At 35.8% G+C, this 21,909-nt stretch overlaps 1 protein-coding gene across 1 annotated transcript in view; it reads left to right on the forward strand.

Moving 5' to 3' along the window:
• CPNE8 (copine 8) overlaps positions 1-21,909 on the forward strand; it is a gene marked incomplete at its 3' end in the record, with an annotated part of 339,332 nt that overhangs the window by 151,844 nt on the left and 165,579 nt on the right. Inside the window, exon 8 of the mRNA XM_082635327.1 lies at positions 18,833-18,896. Within this exon, the coding sequence (XP_082491453.1) occupies positions 18,833-18,896 (64 nt within the window). The remainder of the gene's footprint in view (positions 1-18,832; positions 18,897-21,909) is intronic.

The following is a 21,909-nucleotide window of genomic DNA, read 5'->3' on the forward strand; positions in this document are numbered from 1 at the left end:
TTATCTTGTTCCTTCATTTGGAAGATATTCCTCTATTCCTCGTTTTGTCTAATTTGATGGTTGTTTTTTTTTTTTTTTTTGTATCTAGTAAGTTGCTTAGCTTTCCCAACCTTGGAGATGTGGCCTTTTATAGAAGATGACCTTTGTGTCCCAGCATCACTCTCTCCCCTCTGGTCACCAGAGCTATATGCTTTAGGGATGCCCATTATTTGGTCTGTGTGGGTCCTTCTGTTGTAGAAGTCTGATTACTGTGGGTGGTCTGGTAGGTGTTGGTGGTCCCTGGTCTGGTTGATTGCCAGGCCTTGCCTTGTGTGGAGGCTGCCAGCCACTGGCTGGTATTGCTGGGACACAAGACTGCAGGTTGCTGGGCCCTGGAGGGTCCCTGGGCTATTGTTGGCCCACTGGTGCGTGTGGCCATTTCCTGATATGGCTGCCTGTGGGGTCCAGGGTCCCTCAAGCTGGTGTTGTTCTGCTGGTGAGTAGGGCTTGATCCTGGGAAAACTGGCTGAGGGGTCCAAGGTGTCTCAGAGCTGGTTTTGGCCTGATGGACCTGGTTTTTGGTGGTGCTGGAGCTCAGGGGTTCCCAGGACTAGTTCCAACTCACAGGTGTGTGGGGCCGGGTTCTCTGTTCTCTCACTGCATGGATCTGGGGGTCTCAGAGCTGGTGTTGTCCTGCTGGTGAGCAAGGCTGGGGCCCATGTTGTCCCGGGGCTGGTGCCCACCTGTTGGTGTGTAGGCTGTGTCCTGGTACTGGAGGTTACATGGCTCTGGTAGTCCTAGGGCTGGTTTCTTCCGGCTCCTGGCTGGGCCTGAGAGCCAAGAATCCCAGGGTAGGTGCTTGCCCACTGGTGGGTGAGGTCAGGTCCTGCAGCTAATGCTACTCCACTGGTGGGCAGAACTGAGTCACAGGATCTTTGGCTGCAGGGCCCTGGATGGATCCAATATTGTTATTTCAGTACACTGGTTGGTGGTGTTGGGGCACAGGGCATCCTGAGTCTGGTGCCTACTCACTGGTGGGTGAGGCTGGTCCCAGGACTAGTGCTGGCCTACTGGTGGGCAGAGTTGGCGCCCAGTGTCTCTGGCTTACAGGGCCCTGGGGTTCCCAGGGCTAGGGTCAGTGCACTGATGTTTGTGGCTGAGCCTTAGACCCTCTGATGGACAGAGCCATATCCCAAGGTGGCTGTGGACTCAGGAGGGTCTTAATGCAGCCTGCCTGCTGCTGAGTGGGGCTGAGTGTCTGCCTGGGCAGTTACTTGTCCCAAGGCATTCCAGTACTGGTGCCTAAAGGCTGGTAACCCAGCCAGGTGCCAGCACTAAGAAGCTTGAGGGAGGATTCCAAAATGGTCTTTGCCAGCACCAGTGTCTACATGGTAGAATGAGCTCCCCAAAATGCCTGTCACTAGTGTTCATATCCTCAAGTTGATCTCCAACCACCTCCTGCCTCTCTGGGAGGCTCTCCAACATCAGCAGGTGGGTCTGACCCAGGCTCCTTTGAAATTACTCCTTCTGCCTAGGGTCCCAGAGCATGTGAGATCTTATATGTGCCCCTCAAGAGTGGATTCTCTGTTTCCCCCAGCCCTCAAGCTCTCCTGAAAGCAAACCTCACTGGCCTTCAAATCAAAGCATTTTGGGGACTCATCTCCCCATGCAGGACCCTGGGCTCTAGAGCCAAATGTGGGGTTCACTAGCTCCTTGGGGAGAAACTCTGATTACAATTATCCTCCCTTTTGTGGTTTGCCAACCTGGGGCTATGTATCCTGTCAATACCACATCTTTACCATCCCGCCCATTTCTCTGTGGTTCCCTCCCAACATCTCTAGTTTTAGAAGGTCTCCTCTGCCAGTCTTCTGGCCATTCTCATCAGTAGCCACTCTGCAAGTTGTTGCAACCTTGGTGTACCCATGGGAGGATTTGAGCTCAGCATCTTTATACTTAGCCATCTTGGCCACTCCCACACTTAAAGTAATTATTTAAATAATTACTTTAAATAATTATTTATTTAAAATAAATAAGATATTTACTGATAGGTATGAAACTCTTGCCATTTTGTTTATTGCTTTCTGGTTGTTTCTGTACTTTTTTTGTTCCTTCTTCTTTTGCTCACTTCCCTTCTGATTTGATGACTATGCTTAAGGTTATATTTGGATTCATTTCTGTTTTTTGCATATATATTTATCATAAGCTTTCAGTTTTTAGTTACCATGAAGTTCATGTATAACTCTCTCTCTCTCCTTCTCCCTCTCTCTATATGATATTTTAGGTTGATAACATCTTAAGTTTGAACATGTCCTAATAACCCTGCATATTTACTCCTTCACACACACACCCATGTTTAATGTTTTTGGAATCATATTTTACATCACTTTGTTTTGTGTATCCTTTAACTACTTCTTGTGGATATAGATGATTATACTTCTTTTGTTTTTTAACCTTCCTACTAACTTTATAAATGCTTGATCTCCTTACTAGTGTCTGTGTCCCCATAGTGAGTTGTATTTTCCTGCTGCCTCTCTGGGAGGGTCTCCAAGATCAACAAATGGATCTGACCTAGGTTCCTTTAAAATTATTGCCTTTGTGCTGGGACTTGGACCTTGTGAGATTTTGCACTTACCCTTTAAGAGTCTCTGTTTCCTACAGCCCTCTGACTCTCACTCTCCCATATTCTAGCCCTGTTGGCCTTCAAAGCCAGACATTTTGGGAGCTTGTCTTCCCAGTGTATGACCCCTGGGTTGGGAGCCTTATGTAGGGGTTAGACCACTCACTCCTTGGGAAGAACCTCTGCAGTTATGATTATTTTCCCATCTGCGGGTCACAGGCACAGTGGTATGTGTCTTGACTATGCTGTGTCTTTGCCCTTCATATCCATCTTATTGTGGTTCTGTCTTTATATCTTTAGTTGTGGAAAATCATTTTTGCTAGTATCAGGTTATTCTCATAGATAGTTGCTTTGTAAATAGTTGTAATTTTGGTGTGCCTATGGGAGGAGGTGAGCTCAGGGTCTTCCTACTCTGCCATCTTGGCCACACTTCTTCATTTTCTCCCTTTTGAATTGGGGTATGTTATTTTTTTCCATTGGGTTGTAGAATTGTTTATATTAACCTTTATCACACACCCTGGATATTAATCCTTTATTAGATGTATGATTTGCAAATACATCATTGCCTTTTTCACTCTATTTATTATGTTCTATGAGTTACAAAGCTTCTTAGGTTTGATGTAATCCCATTTGTCTATTTTTGGTGTACTTTTGTATCATGTCCAAGAAATCAGTCAAGACCAATGTCATGAAGTTTTTCCCCTATGTTTTTCTATATGTTTTATAATTTTAGGCCTTTTGTTTAAGTCTTTAATCTATTTTGAATTGATTTTTATGCCTGGTGTAAAATAAAGGTCCAACTTCATTCTTTTCTATGAGGATATACAGTTTTCCCCACACTATTTGTTGTAGAAAGTGTACTTCCCTCATTGAATGTCATTGGTTGGGATACTTGTTGCAGATCACTTGACCATATATGTTAGGGTTTATTTCTCAGATTTCTGTTGTATTTCATATGCCTATTTGTCTGTTGTTATGCCAGTACCATATTGTTTTGATTACTATAGTTTTGTAATATGTTTTGGAATCAGGAAATGTGAGTTCTCTAACTTTATTCTTTTTCAAAATTGTTTTGGCTATTTGAGGTCCCTTGAGATTTCATGAATTTTTGGATGAATTTTACAGTTTATTTCTTTAAAACTTTTCCAGTGGGATTTTGATAGAGATTATGTTGAACCTGTAGATTGCTTTGGTTGTATGAAAATCTTAACAATATGTCTCTTTCAAGCCATGAACACAGAATATATTTCTGTTTATGTGTGTCTTCCTTAATTTCTACCAGCAATGTTTTATAGTTTTCAGTGTAAAAGTCTTTCACCTCCTTGGTAACTTTTATTCTTAATTTTAAAATTATTTTAATGCTATTGTAAATTGAATTTTTCTTAATTTGTTTTTTGGTTTGTTCATTATTAGTATATAGAAACACAACTTAGTTTTTCCTTTTTTTTTTAAACACAACTTATTTTTATGTTGATTTTTTATCCTGCAACTTTGCTGTAGTTGTTTATTAGTTCTAACAGATTTTTTTTTAATGTGTACTCTTTAGGGCTTTATGCATATAAGAGTATGTCATTTGCAAACAGAAGTAGTTTTACTTCTTCCTTTTCAATTTGGATGCCTTTTACTTCTTTTTTTTCCCCTAATTGCTCTGGCTAGAACTTCCATTGTGGTGTTGAATAGAGGTAGCCAGGGTGGGTATCTTTCCTTTTCATGATCTTAGAGGAAAAACTTTCAATCTTTTATCATTGTGTATGAAGTTACTTGTGTGCTTTTCATAAATGGTTATTATTATCTTGATGTAATTACCTTTTATTCCTAGTTTGCTGAGTGTTTTTTATCATGAAAGGGTGTTGAATCTTGTCAAATGCTTTTTCTGCAACAATTGAGATAATCACATAGTTTTGTTTTTATTCTGTTACTGTGGTATATTAAATTTATTTTAATGCCTGAGCCATCCTGGCATTCCAGGAATAAATTGCACTTGGTCATGGTGTATAATCCTATTGATGTGCTGTTGAATTCAGTTTGCTTGTGTTTTGCTTAGGATTTTTGCATTAATATTCATCAGGGATATTGGTCTGTAGTTTTCTTGTGTTGCCTTTGTCTGATTTTGGTATCGGGATAATGCTGGCTTTATAGAATGAACTTGGAAATGCTCACCTCCTTTTCAATTTATTGGAAGAGTTTTAGGAAAATTAATGTTAATTCATCTTTAAATGTTTGAGAGAATTCTTCAGTGAAGCCATTTGGTCCTAGGCCTTTTTTTGCTGACAGGTGTTTGGTTACTGATTTAGTCTCCTTACTAGTTATTGGTCTGTTCAGATTTTATATTTCTTCATGATTCAGTCTTGTCAAATCATGTGTTTCTAGGAATTTATACATTTATTCTAGGCTATCCAGTTTGTTGGCCTAAAATTATTCATAGTATTCTCTTAAAATCTTTTTTTATATCTGTGACATTAGTTATATTGGCCCTTCTTTTGTTTCTGATTTTATTTATTTGAGGTTTTCTCTTTTTTTCTTAGTCTCATGAAGGGTTTTTCAATTTTGTTGATCTTTTTAAAAAGTCAACTCTTTTATTGAATTATTGGTATTTTTATATTCTCTGTTTGCTTTATTTCTGCTCCAATCTTTATTATTTATTTCCTTCTGCTAGCTTTGAGTTTACTTTGTTCTTGTGCTTTTTTGGGTTTTTTGTTTGTTTGTTTTTTTAGTTCTTTGAGGTGTAAAGTTAGGCTGTTGATTTATAGTCTTTTTTACTTTTTTTATACATGCATTTTCAACTGTAAACTTCCCTCTTGGCACTGCTTTCGCTGCATCCCATATGTTTTGGTATGTTGTGTTTTCATTTTCATTTGTTTCAAGGTATTTTCTAATTTCCCTTGTGACTTTTTCTTTGACCCATTGGTTGTTTAAGAGTGTGCTGTTTAATTTCTACATATTTGTGTATTTTCTAATTTTCCTTCCACTAGTTATTTCTAAGTTTTTCCAGTGTTATTGGAAATATACTTTATAGAATTTCAAGCTTCTTAAATTTGTTAAGATTTGTTTTGTGGTTTAACATGTGGCCTCTCCTGGAGAATGTTCTGTGTACACTTGAGAAGAATGTATGTTCTGTGGTTGTTGGGTGGAGTGTGCTGTATATGTCTGTTAGGTGCAGTTAGTCTGTAGTATTGTTCAAGTCCTCTATTTCTTTATTGATCTGTTCAGTTCTATATTGTGAAAGTAGAGTATTGATGTTTCCTACTATTATTGTATTGATATATTATCTTTTTTAATACACTGCTGGATTTTTGTTTAATACCATTTTGTTCATATATTTGTATACAAAATACTAAACTAATACAATCTGATTAGTAAAGGTGTTATGTTTATTATTGTGTAATTCTAAATATCCTATTATTTCTTTTTTTTTGATAATTGAGGTTTCAGGAATGTTGTAAAATTTGCCTTTTGTCATTAATCTCAGACTCAAATATTTTTGTTGATAAATGTGATGTATTTTACTAAATGTTCTATGACATAGTATGTGGTCAATGTTAGTAAATGTTCCATAAGTTAAAACAAATTTTGAGGGAATTCCATGGCAGTTTAGTGGTTAGGAGTATGCTCTTTCACTGCTGAGTGTGTGGGTTTAATCCATGGTGAGGGAAGTAAGATCCCACAAGCCCTGTGGCACTCCCTCCCCCACAAAAAATTAATAAGTAGAAATCACTGAGACGAAAGATGGTCCTTGACTTGTTGGTAGAGTGAGTTTTACAGGTGAAGCCAGAGTGAAATAAAACATCTGTTATGATTTCAGGATCTAAAAGGGTGGCTCTATTGAAAAGTGGCAGGAACGATGAAATAAGAGACTTAACAGTGGCTGCATTTTATGACGATTATTGTGTTGTAATTAATGTTTGAAATTATTGTAGGACCTATATAGAGCCACTAGAAAATGGAAGGCTTCATGATTGTAATTCATAATCAGATCAATTTCTATTAATGAAGAGGATAAATTAATGGCATAGCAGCCTGAGATCAGTTAGGAACAAGAAAACTGCAGTAAGCCAAGCAACAGTGTAAAAATATGAAGTTATTAAAGGCAGTAGAGAAGTGGTAATGGAGAAGTAGTAAAAGATATGTAAAAATATCTTAGGAAAAAACTCTACTGTAACAATCAACAAAAGACAAAACAATCCAAATCAAACCAAAACAAACCACCAAGTCTCTCAGAGGCCATTTTTTCTTCATGTGCTCAGTTCTGGAAAGGATTACTCATTTCTAATAATACTCGAATAATATCTTTGTTTGGGGGATGAGTTCTATTATTCTTTCTCTGTGTCACAAAAATAGGAGAATACAAGTATAGGAAACTATTTTCAAAATTGGCTTGGGGGTAAATTTCTAATTTGATATAATTTCAATTGTACAAAAAATTTACTAGATTATTACCAGAAACTCTTGTATGCCCTTTACCCAGAATGTTTACTTTCAACAGATGTTAACTTTGTCATATTGCTTTATCATTTTCTTTCCCACTTCCCTCCCTCTCATCCACCACTCTCATATCCCAGTTTTATTTTTTGTTTGGAACCATCTGAGAGTAATTTGGAAACGTTGTCAGAGACATTGTGCCCCCTTTCCTCTACATACTTGAGTGTGTATTTCTTTATTTAATATTAATTTTTATTGGAGTATAGTTGATTTACAACATTGTGTTAGTTTCTGCTATACAGCAAAGTGAATCAGTTAAATATATATATATATAAATATATATATATATATAAATATATATATATTTATATATATCTCCACTCTTTTTTAGATTCTTTTCCCATATACATTTCCATTACAGAGTATTGAGTAGAGTTCCCTGTGCTATACAGTAGGTTCCTAATAGTTGTGTTATATATACAGTAGTGTGCATATGTCAATCCCAATCTACCAATTTATCCCTCCCCCCCTTTTACCCCTTGGTAACCATATTCTTTTTTCTACATCTGTGACCCTATTTCTGTTTTATAAATAAGTCCATTTGTACCATTTTTTAATATTCCACATATAGGCAATATTATGATATTTGTTTTTGTCTGACCTACTTCACTCAGTATGACAACCTCTAGATCCATCCATGGTGCTGCAAATGGCATTATTTCATTCTTTTGTATGGGTAATATTCCACTGTATATATGTATCACATCTTCTTTATCCACTCATCCATTGATGGACATTTAGGTTACTTCCATGTTTTGTCTATTGTAAATAGTGCTGCAATGAACATTGGGGTGCATGTATCTTTTCAAATTATGGTCTTCTCCAGATATATGCCCAAGGACTGGGATTGTTGGATCATATGGTAGCTCTATTTTTACTTTTATAAGGAACCTCCATACTGTTCTCCATAGTGACTCCACCAATTTGCATTCCTACCAACAGTGTAAGAGGGTTCCCTTTTCTCCACATCCTCTCTAGCATTTATTGTTTATAGATATTTTGGTGGTAGCCATTCTAACTGGTATGAGGTGATACCTCACTGTAATTTTGATTTTCATTTCACTAATAATTAGTGATGTAGAGCATCTTTTCATGTGCTTTTTGGCCATCTGTATGTCTTCTTTGGAAAAATGTCTAGATCTTCCACCCAATTTTTTTTGTGTGTGTGTGGTACGTGGGCCCTCACTGTTGTGGCCTCTCCCGTTGTGGAGCGTGGGCTCCAGACACGCAGGCTTAGCAGCCATGGTTCACGGGCCCAGCCACTCTGTGGCATGTGAGATCTTCCCGGACTGGGGCACGAACCCATGTCCCCTGCATCGGCAGGCAGACTCTCAACCACTGTGCCACCAGGGAAGCCCCTCCACCCAATTTTGACTGGGCTGTTTGTTTATTTGATATTGAGCTGCATGAGCTGTTTGTGTATTTGGAGATTAATATCTTGTCAGTCACTTCATTTTCTTTCTTTGATCCACCTCTTAGAGCAGCCATCCCCAAGCTTTTTGGCACCAGGTGCCGGTTTCCTGGAAGACAGTTTTTCCATGGATGGTGGGGGGGATGGTTCAGGCTCTAATGCAAGCAATGGGGAGTGATGGGTAGGGCAGATGAAGCCCCACTCTCTCACCCACTGCTCACCTCTTGCTGTGGGTCCCAGTTCCTAACAGGCCACGGACCAGTACCAGCCCTCAGCCTGGGGGTTGGAGACCCCTGTCCTAGAGTAATGAAAATAAAAGTAAACAAATGGGACCTAATTAAACTTTAAAGCCTTTGAACAGCAAAGGAGACCATAAACAAAATGAGTGTGTATTTCTTAATAAGGATGTTCTCTTACAGAATCACAATATGATAATCAAAATCAGGAAACTTTACAGTGAAACAATGAAGTTATCTAATCCACACTCCATATTCAAATTTCAACAGTTGTCCCAATTTTTATAGCTCTATATCCCCAGCCTAAAACTTAATCAAAAATTTTACATTGAATTTAGTTGTCCTAATTTTTAGTCTCTTTTAACCTAGAATAGTTACTCAGCTTGTCTTTGTCTTTTTTTGCCTTGCCTTCTTTTTAATAAGAACTTTAGATTTACAGAAAAATTGTGAAAATACTACAGAGAATTTTGTATATCCCTCACCCAGTTTCCTCTAACATTGATATCTTAGGTTAACATGGTATATTTGAAAAAACTAATATAACAATGTTGATATGACTACTAAGCTACAGACTTTACTTGAATTTCACTTGTTTTTCCACTAATGTCATTTTTTCTATACAGGATTCACTTCAGGATATCTCTTTGCATTTAGTCATCCTATCTTCTAGTATTCTCTGATATGTGACAATTTTTAAGTCCTTTGAAAATTTGGATGACTTTGGCAGTTTTGAGAAGTACTAGTCAGATATTTTGTAGAATATTCTTCAATTTGGGGTTGTTTGATATTTTTCTCATGCTTAGATTGCTGTTACAGGTTTGGAGTGGAAGACTACAGTGGTGAAATGCCCTTCTTATTACATCATATCAGTGGTACATGATATCAACGTGACTTATCACTGGTGATTGTTAACATTGATCACTGACCAATGTGGTACTTACCAGGTTAAAATTGCTCAACATAGTGATGTATCTGTCCTTTTGTTGTATGGTCACTTCTTTACATATTTTGGAACTATAATGTTAGATGCATACAGTATTGAGATTATTGTATCTTCCTAATTAACTGAACCTTTATTATTACACAGTAGTGATTTCTGGCAATCTTTTTTAAATTTAAAATTTACATGTTTGCTATTAATGTAGGTACAATGGTTTTCACTAGGGTTAGTTTTTTGTTGTTGTTTTTTCTTTAGTGAATCTTTCCATTCTTTTCTTTTGAATATTCTAAATTCTTAAATTCTAATGTCTGTTGTAAATAACTATGTATGAATTTTATTTTTTATACAGAATGACAGTCTTTGTTTCTAATCTATAGCATTTAGTTCATTAACATGTACTTTTGTAACTGTTGCTCTGGATTTATTTTGATCACTTATTTAGTGCTTCTCATGTGCTTAACACTTTTTCTTTTCTTTAGTTTCTTTTAAATTGGTTATATTTTTAAAACACCATTTCACAATCTTTCTTTTCTAACCTTTAGATTACAAAGTCCTTAAAAATTGTAGTTTCCTAGGAATTTCTAATATATTTACTTAATTTATCAAATTCTATTTACTTTAAAGAATCTTTTACTTTCTTCCTTAAAATCTTTAAGCTAAGATTTTAACTTAAATTCTCACCCTCCTGGGCTTCCCTGGTGGTGCAGTGGTTGAGAATCTGCCTGCTAATGCAGGGGACACGGGGTCGAGTCCTGGTCTGGGAAGATACCACATGGTGTGGAGCATATGCGCCCGTGACCCACAACTGCTGAGCCTGCGCGTCTGGAGCCTGTGCTCCGCAACAAGAGAGGCTGCCATAGTGAGAGGCCCACACACCGTGATGAAGAGTGGCCCCCGCTCACCACACCTAGAGAAAGCCCTTGCACAGAAACGAAGACACAACACAGCAAAAATAAATAAATTAATTAATAAACTCCTACCCCCAACATCTTAAAAAATAATAATAATAAAAATAAATAAATAAATTCTCACCCTCCTGATCAATGCTATCATTATCATTTGTATTTTTTATTTTAGTTTTTAACATTACTATTATTGATTTTCTTATCAATAATATTGATTAAGATTTTAAGTCAATATTTATTAAGGTTTTTCATATTTACCACTTCCCTTATTGTTGCTTCATGCATCTCATGTTTGATTATTCTCCTTCAGTTTGAAGTCCATCCTTGAGAAATTCCTCAAGAAAATATGCTTGGCTGTAAATTCACTCAATTCTATTTTGTTTAAAAATACCTGTAGTTCGATTGGCTGAATGGATACAAAAACAAGACCCATATATATGCTGTCTACAAGAGACCCACTTCAGACCTAGAGACACATACAGACTGAAAGTAAGGGGATGGAAAAAGATATTCCATGCAAATGGAAATCAAAAGAAAGCTGGAGTAGCAATTCTCATATCAGGCAAAATAGACTTTAAAATAAAGACTACTAGAAGAGACAAAGAAGGACACTACATAATGATCAAGGGATCGATCCAAGAAGAAGATATAACAATTGTAAATATTTATGCACCAAACATAGGAGCACCTCAATACATAAGGCAAATACTAACAGCCATAAAAGGAGAAATCGACAGTAACACAATCATAGTAGGGGACTTTAACACCCCACTTTCACCAATGGACAGATCATCCAAAATGAAAATAAATAAGGAAACACAAGCTTTAAATGATACATTAAACAAGATGGACTTAATTGATATTTATAGGACATTCCATCCAAAAACAACAGAATACACATTTTTCTCAAGTGCTCATGGAACATTCTCCAGGATAGATCATATCTTGGGTCACAAATCAAGCCTTGGTAAATTTAAGAAAATTGAAATCGTATCAAGTATCTTTTCCGACCACAATGCTATGAGACTAGATATCAATTACAGGAAAAGAGCTGTAAAAAATGCAAACACATGGAGGCTAAACAATACACTACTTAATAACAAAGTGATCACTGAAGAAATCAAAGGGGAAATTAAAAAATACCTAGAAACAAATGACAATGGAGACACGACGACCCAAAACCTATGGGATGCAGCAAAAGCAGTTCTAAGAGGGAAGTTTATAGCAATACAATCCCACCTTAAGAAACAGGAAACATCTCGAATAAACAACCTAACCTTGCACCTAAAGCAATTAGAGAAAGAAGAACAAAAACATCCCAAAGTTAGCAGAAGGAAAGAAATCATAAAAATCAGATCAGAAATAAATGAAAAAGAAATGAAGGAAATGATAGCAAAGATCAATAAAACTAAAAGCTGGTTCTTTGAGAAGATAAACAAAATTGATAAACCATTAGCCAGACTCATCAAGAAAAAAAGGGAGAAGACTCAAATCAATAGAATTAGAAATGAAAAAGGAGAACTAACAACTGACACTGCAGAAATACAAAAGATCATGAGAGATTACTATAAGCAACTCTATGCCAATAAAATGGACAACCTGGAAGAAATGGACAAATTCTTAGAAATGCACAACCTGCCAAGACTGAATCAGGAAGAAATAGAAAATATGAACAGACCAATCACAAGCACTGAAATTGAAACTGTGATTAAAAATCTTCCAACAAACAAAAGCCCAGGACCAGGTGGCTTCACAGGAGAATTCTATCAAACACTTAGAGAAGAGTTAACACCTATCCTTCTCAAACTCTTCCAAAATATAGCAGAGGGAGGAACACTCCCAAACTCATTCTACGAGGGCACCATCACCTTGATACCAAAACCAGACAAGGATGTCACAAAGAAAGAAAACTACAGGCCAATATCACTGATGAACATAGATGCAAAAATCCTCAACAAAATACTAGCAAACAGAATCCAACAGCACATTAAAAGGATCATACACCATGATCAAGTGGGGTTTATTCCAGGAATGCAAGGATTCTTCAATATATGCAAATCAATCAACGTGATACACCATATTAACAAATTGAAGGAGAAAAACCATATGATCATCTCAATAGATGCAGAGAAAGCTTTCGACAAAATTCAACACCCATTTATGATAAAAACCCTGCAGAAAGTAGGCATAGAGGGAACTTTCCTCAACATAATAAAGGCCATATATGACAAACCCACAGTCAGCATCGTCCTCAATGGTGAAAAACTGAAACCATTTCCACTAAGATCAGGAACAAGACAAGGTTGCCCACTCTCACCACTCTTATTCAACCTAGTTTTGGAAGTTTTAGCCACAGCCATCAGAGAAGAAAAGGAAATAAAAGGAATCCAAATCAGAAAAGAAGAAGTAAAGCTGTCACTCTTTGCAGATGACATGATACTATACATAGAGAATCCTAAAGATGCTACCAGAAAACTAATAGCGCTAATCAATGAATTTGGTAAAGTTGCAGGATACAAAATTAATGCACAGAAATCTCTGGCATTCCTATATACTAATGATGAAAAATCTGAAAGTGAAATCAAGAAAACACTCCCATTTACCATTGCAACAAAAAGAATAAAATATCTAGGAATAAACCTACCTAAGGAGACAAAAGACCTGTATGCAGAAAATTATAAGACACTGATGAAAGAAATTAAAGATGATACAAATAGATGGAGAGATGTACCATGTTCTTGGACTGGAAGAATCAACATTGTGAAAACGACTCTACTACCCAAAGCAATCTACAGATTCAATGCAATCCCTATCAAACTACCACTGGCATTTTTCACAGAACTAGAACAAAAAATTTCACAATTTGTATGGAAACACAAAAGACCCCGAATAGCCAAAGCAATCTTGAGAACGAAAAATGGAGCTGGAGGAATCAGGCTCCCTGACTTCAGACTATACTACAAAGCTACAGTAATCAAGACAGTATGGTACTGGCACAAAAACAGAAAGATAGATCAATGGAACAGGATAGAAAGCCCAGAGTTAAACCCACGGACATATGGTCACCTTATCTTTGATAAAGGAGGCAGACTGTACAGTGGAGAAAGGACAGTCTCTTCAATAAGTGGTGCTGGGAAAACTGGATAGGGACATGTAAAAGTATGAGATTAGACCACTCCCTAACACCATACACAAAAATAAGCTCAAAATGGATTAAAGACCTAAATGTAAGGCCAGACACTATCAAACTCTTAGAGGAAAACATAGGCAGAACACTCTATGACATAAATCACAGCAAGATCCTTTTTGACCCACCTCCTAGAGAAATGGAAATAAAGACAAAAATAAACACATGGGACCTAATGAAACTGAAAAGCTTTTGCACAGCAAAGGAAACCATAAATAAGACCAAAAGACAACCCTCAGAATGGGAGAAAATATTTGTAAATGAAGCAACTGACAAAGGATTAATCTCCAAAATTTATAAGCAGCTCATGCAGCTCAACAACAAAAAAACAAACAACCCAATCCAAAAATGGGCAGAAGACCTAAATAGACATTTCTCCACCGAAGATATACAGACTGCCAACAAACACATGAAAGGATGCTCAACATCTTTACTCATTAGAGAAATGCAAATCAAAACTACAATAAGATATCATCTGACACCAGTCAGAATGGCCATCATCAAAAAATCTAGAAACAATAAATGCTGGAGAGGGTGTGGAAAAAAGGAACACTCTGGCACTGCTGGTGGGAATGTGAATTGGTACAGCCACTATGGAGAACGGTATGGAGGTTCCTTAAAAAACTACAAATAGAGCTACCATATGACCCAGCAATCCCACTACTAGGCATATACCCTGAGAAAACCATAATTCAAAAAGAGACATGTACCAAAATGTTCATAACAGCCCTATTTACAATAGCCCAGAGATGGAAACAACCTAAGTGTCCATCATCAGATGAATGGATAAAGAAGATGTGGCACATATATACAATGGAATATTACTCAGCCATAAAAAGAAATGAAATTGAGCTATTTGTAATGAGGTGGATGGACCTAGAGTCTGTCATACAGAGTGAAGTAAGTCAGAAAGAGAAAGACAAATACTGTATGCTGACACATATATATGGAATTTAAGAAAAAAAAATGTCATGAAGAACATAGGGGTAAGACAGGAATAAAGACACAGACCTACTATAGAATGGACTTGAGGATATGGGGAGGGGGAAGGGTAAGCTGTGACAAAGTGAAAGAGCGGCATGGACATATATACACTACCAAACATAAGGTAGATAGCTAGTGGGAAGCAGCCACATAGCACAGGGAGATCAGCTCGGTGCTTTGTGACCGCCTGGAGGGGTGGGATAGGGAGGGTGGGAGGGAGACGCAAAAGGGAGGGGATATGGGAACATATGTATATGTATAACTGATTAAATTTGTTATGAAGCAAAAAATAAAAAAATAAAAATAAATAAATAAAATAAATAAAAAATTAAAAAAAATACCTGTAGTTCATACTCGTTCTTAAAAGAGATATACTATATAAAATCCTAGAGTGATAGTTATTTTCTTTCAAAACCATTCAAGATAGCTTTTCAATTGTCTTGTAGCTTCCAATGTTCCTTCTGAGTAGTCAGCTCTTAATTTAACATTCTTATCTTTGTAGGTCATCTGTCTTTTCTCTCTGGCTCCTTTGAAAATATGCCATATTAGCTCTGGTGTTTTGACTTGTCCTTAATATATGTATAGGTATAAATGTAGTTTTACTTGTTCTGCTTGAAATTCATGGGACTTTTTGAATCTGGAAATTGATGTTTCTCAACAGTTCTAGCAGTTTCCTGGCCATTCTCTCTTCAAAATTGCATCTCCTCTATTCATTTTTTCTTCTCCTTCTGGACCTCTGCTTAGATGTCATTAAAACTTTTACCTTTTCCCTCCATGTCACTAAACCTCTTTGCAATTTTTCCAATATCAGCCTCTCCATGCTGCATTAGTGATAAATTCTTTATATCCATCTTTCAGTTCACTAATTTTTCTGCTGTGTATAATCTGATGTTAAATCCATCTATAATCTCTATATTATTTCTACAAGTTCTATTTTTCTCCATATATTCTTGATTATTTTATAGTTCTTTGCTAGTTCCTCATATTTCCATTCTTGTCTATATATTATGTATATTATGCATACTTACATTGTGTATATTATGCATAATATTTTTAGGGTTCTAAGCCTGTGTTAGATTCTGCAGCCTGCTTTTTCTGGAGACTTTAAAACATGGTACATTTTTTCTTTAGGGTTTTGAGATATTTTAGAATAAGCTCATACATATTTTTAAACTTTTAATGTGATATTATTTTGAGATGTAGTTTGAAGGCAAATTCTTCCAGAGAGATTTTGTACTTACCAACTAACTATGATCACTTGAATTAAGCTGAATTCTTGGTTTGAAGTTTGTAATTACCCAGGTAGTTAAAATTAAGGCAGCAAGCCTGGTTAAGGTCTGAATTATTAGGAGACATTTTTTCTCTTTCATTAATCACCACATTTTAAGGCATGGATTTATTTTGTGGGTCCCTCCCAAATAAATGTTTATATCTAATTTATGCTACATTCAGGCAATATAGTCATTGTGATCTAAGTTTTATGCTATGAGTTGTTTATTTATTGAATTCTCCACCTTGTGAGTACTCCTTCACCTTTTTATTTTTTTGGTCTCTCATCTTTATGCTCTAAGGATCCATAAATTAATACAACCATTATGGAGAACAGTATGGAAGTTCCTTAAAAAGCTAAAAGTAGCACTACCATATGATCCAGCAATCCCACTACTGGACATATACCATGAGAAAACTATAATTCAAAGAGGGACATGTACCACAATGTTCACTGCAGCTCTATTTACAATAGCCAGGACATGGAACCAACCTAAATGTCCATCAACAGATGAATGGATAAGGGAGATGTGGCACATATATACAATGGAATATTACTCAGCCATAAAAAGAAATGAAATTGAGTTATTTGTAGTGAGGTGGATGGACCTAGAGTCTGTCATACAGAGTGAAGTCAGAAAGAGAAAAACAAGTACCGTATGCTAACACACATATATATATATAGAATCTAAAAAAAAAAAAAGTGGTACTGATGAACCTAGTGGCGAGGCAGTAATAAAGATGTAGACATAGAGAAAGAACTTGGGAACATGGCAGGTGGAGGGGGAAGCTGCAGTGAAGTGAGAGTAGCATTGACATAATATACACTACCGACAGTAGCATTGACATATATACACTACTGAATGTAAAATGGTTAGCTAGTGGGAAGCAGCAGCATAGCACAGGGAGATCAGCTTGGTGCTTTGCAATGACCTAGAGATATGGGATAGGGATGGTGGGAGGGAGGCTCAAGAGGGAGGGGTTATGAGGATATATGTATCCATATGGCTAATTCACTTTGTTGTACAACAGAAACTAACACAGTATTGTAAAGCAATTATACCCCAATAAAGACCTATTTTTAAAAAAAGCCCAAGATTAAACTCTCCAGGTTTTACCCCTGTTTGTCTTTCTGGCTTTCCATCTTTAGTTTCTAATTGGTCCTTACTTTTCTTGCCAGGTTATCGGAGCATTTATAAATACTTTTTGCAAATTTTATTCAGCATTTTAAATTATTTTCAGGTAGATGCTCAGTCAGGGTGTTTTAGCTTGCTGTAATGCTGAGAGTGTAAATCTTGTGATTCACAAATAGAAAAAAAGAAGAAAAAAGTACAGCTGGATTAGAAAAATTAACTGATTACTGACAATTGAGGGATGCTAAAAGTGATGTGTGTATTTTCTTCAAATGACAGTTATTATCTGCATTGCCACCTGCAGTTGGTGCATATGCAAGTTCTCCCAACACAACCAGTACTGGAGAGCATCATCTCTTTCAATGACTGAAAACTTAATACATGTAAAATTGCACCCCATTGTTATTTCAGTAAGAATCTTCTTTTTTATTGTGACCAGTCTACTAAATGTTTATCCACTTATTAAATTTTGTCTTGCATTAAAAAATGTGTTTAATATTCTATGAAAAAACATGCAAAGATAAAAACTTGATCATAAAGACCTGGAGAAAATGTCACATACAAACCGGCATAGATTATTGGAGTTGAATCATATTCTTGAGGACAAAAACACTTGTTTGGCTCTAATTCCACAATTTGTAGTTCCTAGGAAAAACAGGAGTCTGAGCTATGATTAGTGATAGGACAAAAGAAGCATGAAGCATACCTTTAGAGCATTAGGATTACTCTTTTGATGATTCTCTTGAACTTGTCTCTGTATTCCCTCAGGTAAAGCAGGAAACCATGCACATACCTTGCATTATCCTAGTGCACTTTGCTCTTGGTGTCAGCTGAAAGCTATATGAACATAACTATTGCATAGACATTTAGAAAGAAAATTGGGTAGAAGTTTTACTTTGCTTAATTTTGCTTATGTATTGTATGTTGTCCTAATATATTGAGCTCCTGTTATGTATAGATATTTAAATCTGTCAGTTTACAAGAGGTTTATAACATGAATTTTGTTCTTATAGAGTTTATAATCAACTTGGGGAAAGAAGGGTAAAAAATATGTGCTTGTAACAATTTAGCAATAATTAAATGCTAAACCTGTGGTACTGACTTTAAGTGCAATAGGAGCACAGAGAAGGCCAAGTTTTGTGTGAGGTTGACTGGGATAATGGTTCCTGGAACAAGTAAAACTTCCTCTGGGGATGTAGAAAGTTTGGGGCAGAATAGGGAAGAGTTTAACACACTATGGTATGCCAAGGTGTGGGAATTGGCACAGAGCAAAAATAAGCCCAAATAAATAACCATGTTGATGAAAGAAGAAAGAAATATTGAAAATCAAGATTAGGAATATGTTTTAATCACATAATAGAAATCTTAGAAGTCATGGGAGAATATTTTACATTATAGATACTACATTATATTATATTAATTATATATGATAGACGGTGTGCAGCTATTGAATATTCTTGGGCAAAAGACTGACATGTTGAAAGTGCTCAAAGTTTAGCTTTATCAATAAATGTGGATCTATAGGGTAAACTCAAATTTGAAACTAGGAATATATTTTGTTAGAGCCCACCTATCAGTAGTATGCTTTTTGTTTGCTTATATAAAAATAAAATATATATTTAATATTCATTTATATTATATACTACTAATATAAAATATCATTGTATTTAAGTATGCTTTTTCTTGTTTTAGAGGAATTCCAGGGAAGAAATGTGGTACAATCATCCTTACAGCAGAGGAATTAAACTGTTGCAGAGTAAGTAAATATTTCTTTGAATGAAAAAGTATTTCCAGTACTTCTTTGAAATGATAATTCTCAAACTATACTTAAATGATTTTTCTTGAGTAGTTTTAGCAAAAAATAATTAAAATTACATTATATAATTCTAAATTCATAAAATATCATTTTAGATACTTAGTACTTTAACCAGAGAGACTATATTCTATAGTCCAAATAGGATAATCAGTTATTTTAACAGTCTTTTTAATGAATAGAAATTATTAAAATAAAACCTAATGGTAATATCATTCGGGGGGGCATTAATATAAGGAATTGTCAATTGTATCAACCAATTCAGTTCTTGCAAACATTTGAAGATTTTATGTGTGATCCTGAAGGAATATTTCTAGTCACTTGACTGTAACCATTTTGCGTAACATGTTTGTTTTCCTGTATTTCTAATTGAATAAATTCAATATTCATATATGATCTCATGTTTTCTTAGCTTGGGAGGCCCACATTTGTAGAAATAACCAGCTACCACTCCAACTAAGAGTATAATGACATAGAGTGCATATTCATTAATCTTAGAAAACTGCTATTTTTAGTTGTGATTTGCTGATCTAATCATCTTTCATACTTCTGGTCTCTGAATTTGTATATGTATATGGTAATCTGTGTTTTTATAATGAGGGAGGAATGAGAAAAAGAAGTTCAAGTTCAATAAGATGCATTTTCTTTATTGTGACATTAACATGCTATTCTGTCAAAATCTTGATATTAAGATTATTTTGTGTAAATATGCTAATGAAGAAATTATTATGAGTTCTAATTCAAAATAGAACCAAGATATCAAGTTCATAGACTGAGTATTGCTAGGCTGCATCTTAAACATCTTCTGCTTTCAATTCTGTTGTTTTGCTGGAGGAACAAGAAAATTATGAAGCTTCCATGCAAATGAAGTAGAATATGTTACTTAGTGATCCAGAGGCATTTTCACTATTCTTTATACTAATAAAGCTTTAAAAACATCTGGAATTATCTTTTAATATTACTTATTAATAGTATTAATATTATTTACATATTTCTCACACTTAGAAATTATATATCTAATATTTTTAAATTGTTTAGAATCTTGATCTAACTTCATTTATGTATCCTACGCTCTGATTCTTAGCTACGGACACTGATAATCAACATCATTAAAATAATCATTGAAATAATATTATTGTGCTAGTATAGTAGAAGAAACAAGTGTGTTCAAAGCAATGATCATAGTTAACTTCAGACAATGCCTTTTAAATGTGCAGTTTATGGTACTTTAAAAATATCAGGCATTATCACTTAGAATTTGGAATGAAGTAATTTTATTTCAATTTGACATTATACAAATTATACAAATTTATTTTCTTGAAAACACATTACCATTTGTTAGCTTGAACATAAACTTTGGAACCAGGACACCTAAATTTCAGTATTATCTCTTTCACTATTCAGCTGAGTGAAATTTTTTGGAGCTTTAATTTCTGCATTTGTCAACAGCTAAAAGTCTTTATACAGGCATATCTCATTTTATTGTGCTTCACATATATTGCATTTTTTACAAATTGAAGGCCTATGGCGGCCCTCTCGTGAAGAAGCCTATCAGCACCATTTTTCCAACAGCATTGCTCACTTCTAGTCTCTGTGTCACATTTTGCTAATTTTTGTACACTATTAAATTTTTTCATTATTATTACATTTGTTATGGTGATCTGTGATCAGTGATCTTTGATGTTACTATTGAAATTGTTTTTGGGCACCACAAAATTAATAAATGTGTGTGTGCTGACTGTTCCACCAACTGGCCATTCCCCTGTCTCTTTCCCTCTGCTCAGACATCCTTATTCTCTGAAACGCAACAATATAGAAATTAGGCCAATTAATATCTCTATAATGGCCTCTAAGCATTTAAGTGAAAGGAAGATTCACACATCTCTCACTTTAAATCAAAAGCTAGAAACGATTAAGCTTACTGAGAAAGGCATGTCGAAAGCCAAGCTGAGATAGGCTGAAAGCTAGGCCTCTTGGGCCAAACAGTTAGTCAAGGTTGTGAAGGCAAAGGAAAAGTTCTTGAAGAAAATTTCACATCTACTCCAGTGGACACACATATGTTAAGAAAGCAAAACATCCTTATTGCTGATATGGAGAAAGTTGTAGTGGTCTGGATAGAAGATCAAACCAGCCACAACATTCCCTTAAGCCAAAGCCTAATCCAGTGGAGGGCCTTAGCTCTCTTAAATCCTATGAAGGCTAAGAGAGGTGAGGAAGCTGCAGAAGAAAAGTTCAAAGCTAGCAGAGGTTGGTTCATGAGGTTTAAGGAAAGAAACTCTGTCCATAACATAAAAGTAGTACAGGTGAATCAGCAGGTGCTTATATATAAAGAAGTTGCAGCAAGTTTATCCAGATGTGCTAAGATAATTAGTGAAGGTCACTGCACTAAATAACAGGTTTTCAATATACATAAAATAGCCTTATATTGGAAGGAGACACAATCTAGGACTTTCATAGCTAGAGAGGAGAAATCAGAGCCTTGCTTCAAAGTTTCAAAGGGCAGGAAGACTCTCTTGGCTTGCAGCTAGTGACTTTAAGGTAAAGCCAATGTTGACTTACCATTTAGAAAATCCTTTGGCCACTGAGAATTATGCTAAATTTGCTCTGCTTGTGCTGTATAAATGGAACAACAAAGCCTAGATTATATCACATGTTTACAGCATGGTTTACTGAATATTTTAAGCCCACTGGTGAAACCTACTGCTCAGAGAAATATTATTCCTTTCAAAATGTTACTACAAAGCTACAGTAATCAAGGCTGTATGGTACTGGCACAATAACAGAAATATAGATCAATGGTACAGGATAGAAAGCCCAAAGATAAACCCACGCACATATGGTCACCTAATTTATGACAAAGGAGGCAAGAACATACAATGGAGAAAAGACAGCCTCTTTAATAAGCAGTACTGGGAAAAGTGGACAGCTACATGTAAAAGAATGAAATTAGAACACT

The sequence above is a fragment of the Mesoplodon mirus genome (genome assembly GCF_964341445.2).
Source record: "Mesoplodon mirus genome assembly, chromosome: 11".
Classification (NCBI taxonomy): Eukaryota; Metazoa; Chordata; class Mammalia; order Artiodactyla; family Ziphiidae; genus Mesoplodon; species Mesoplodon mirus.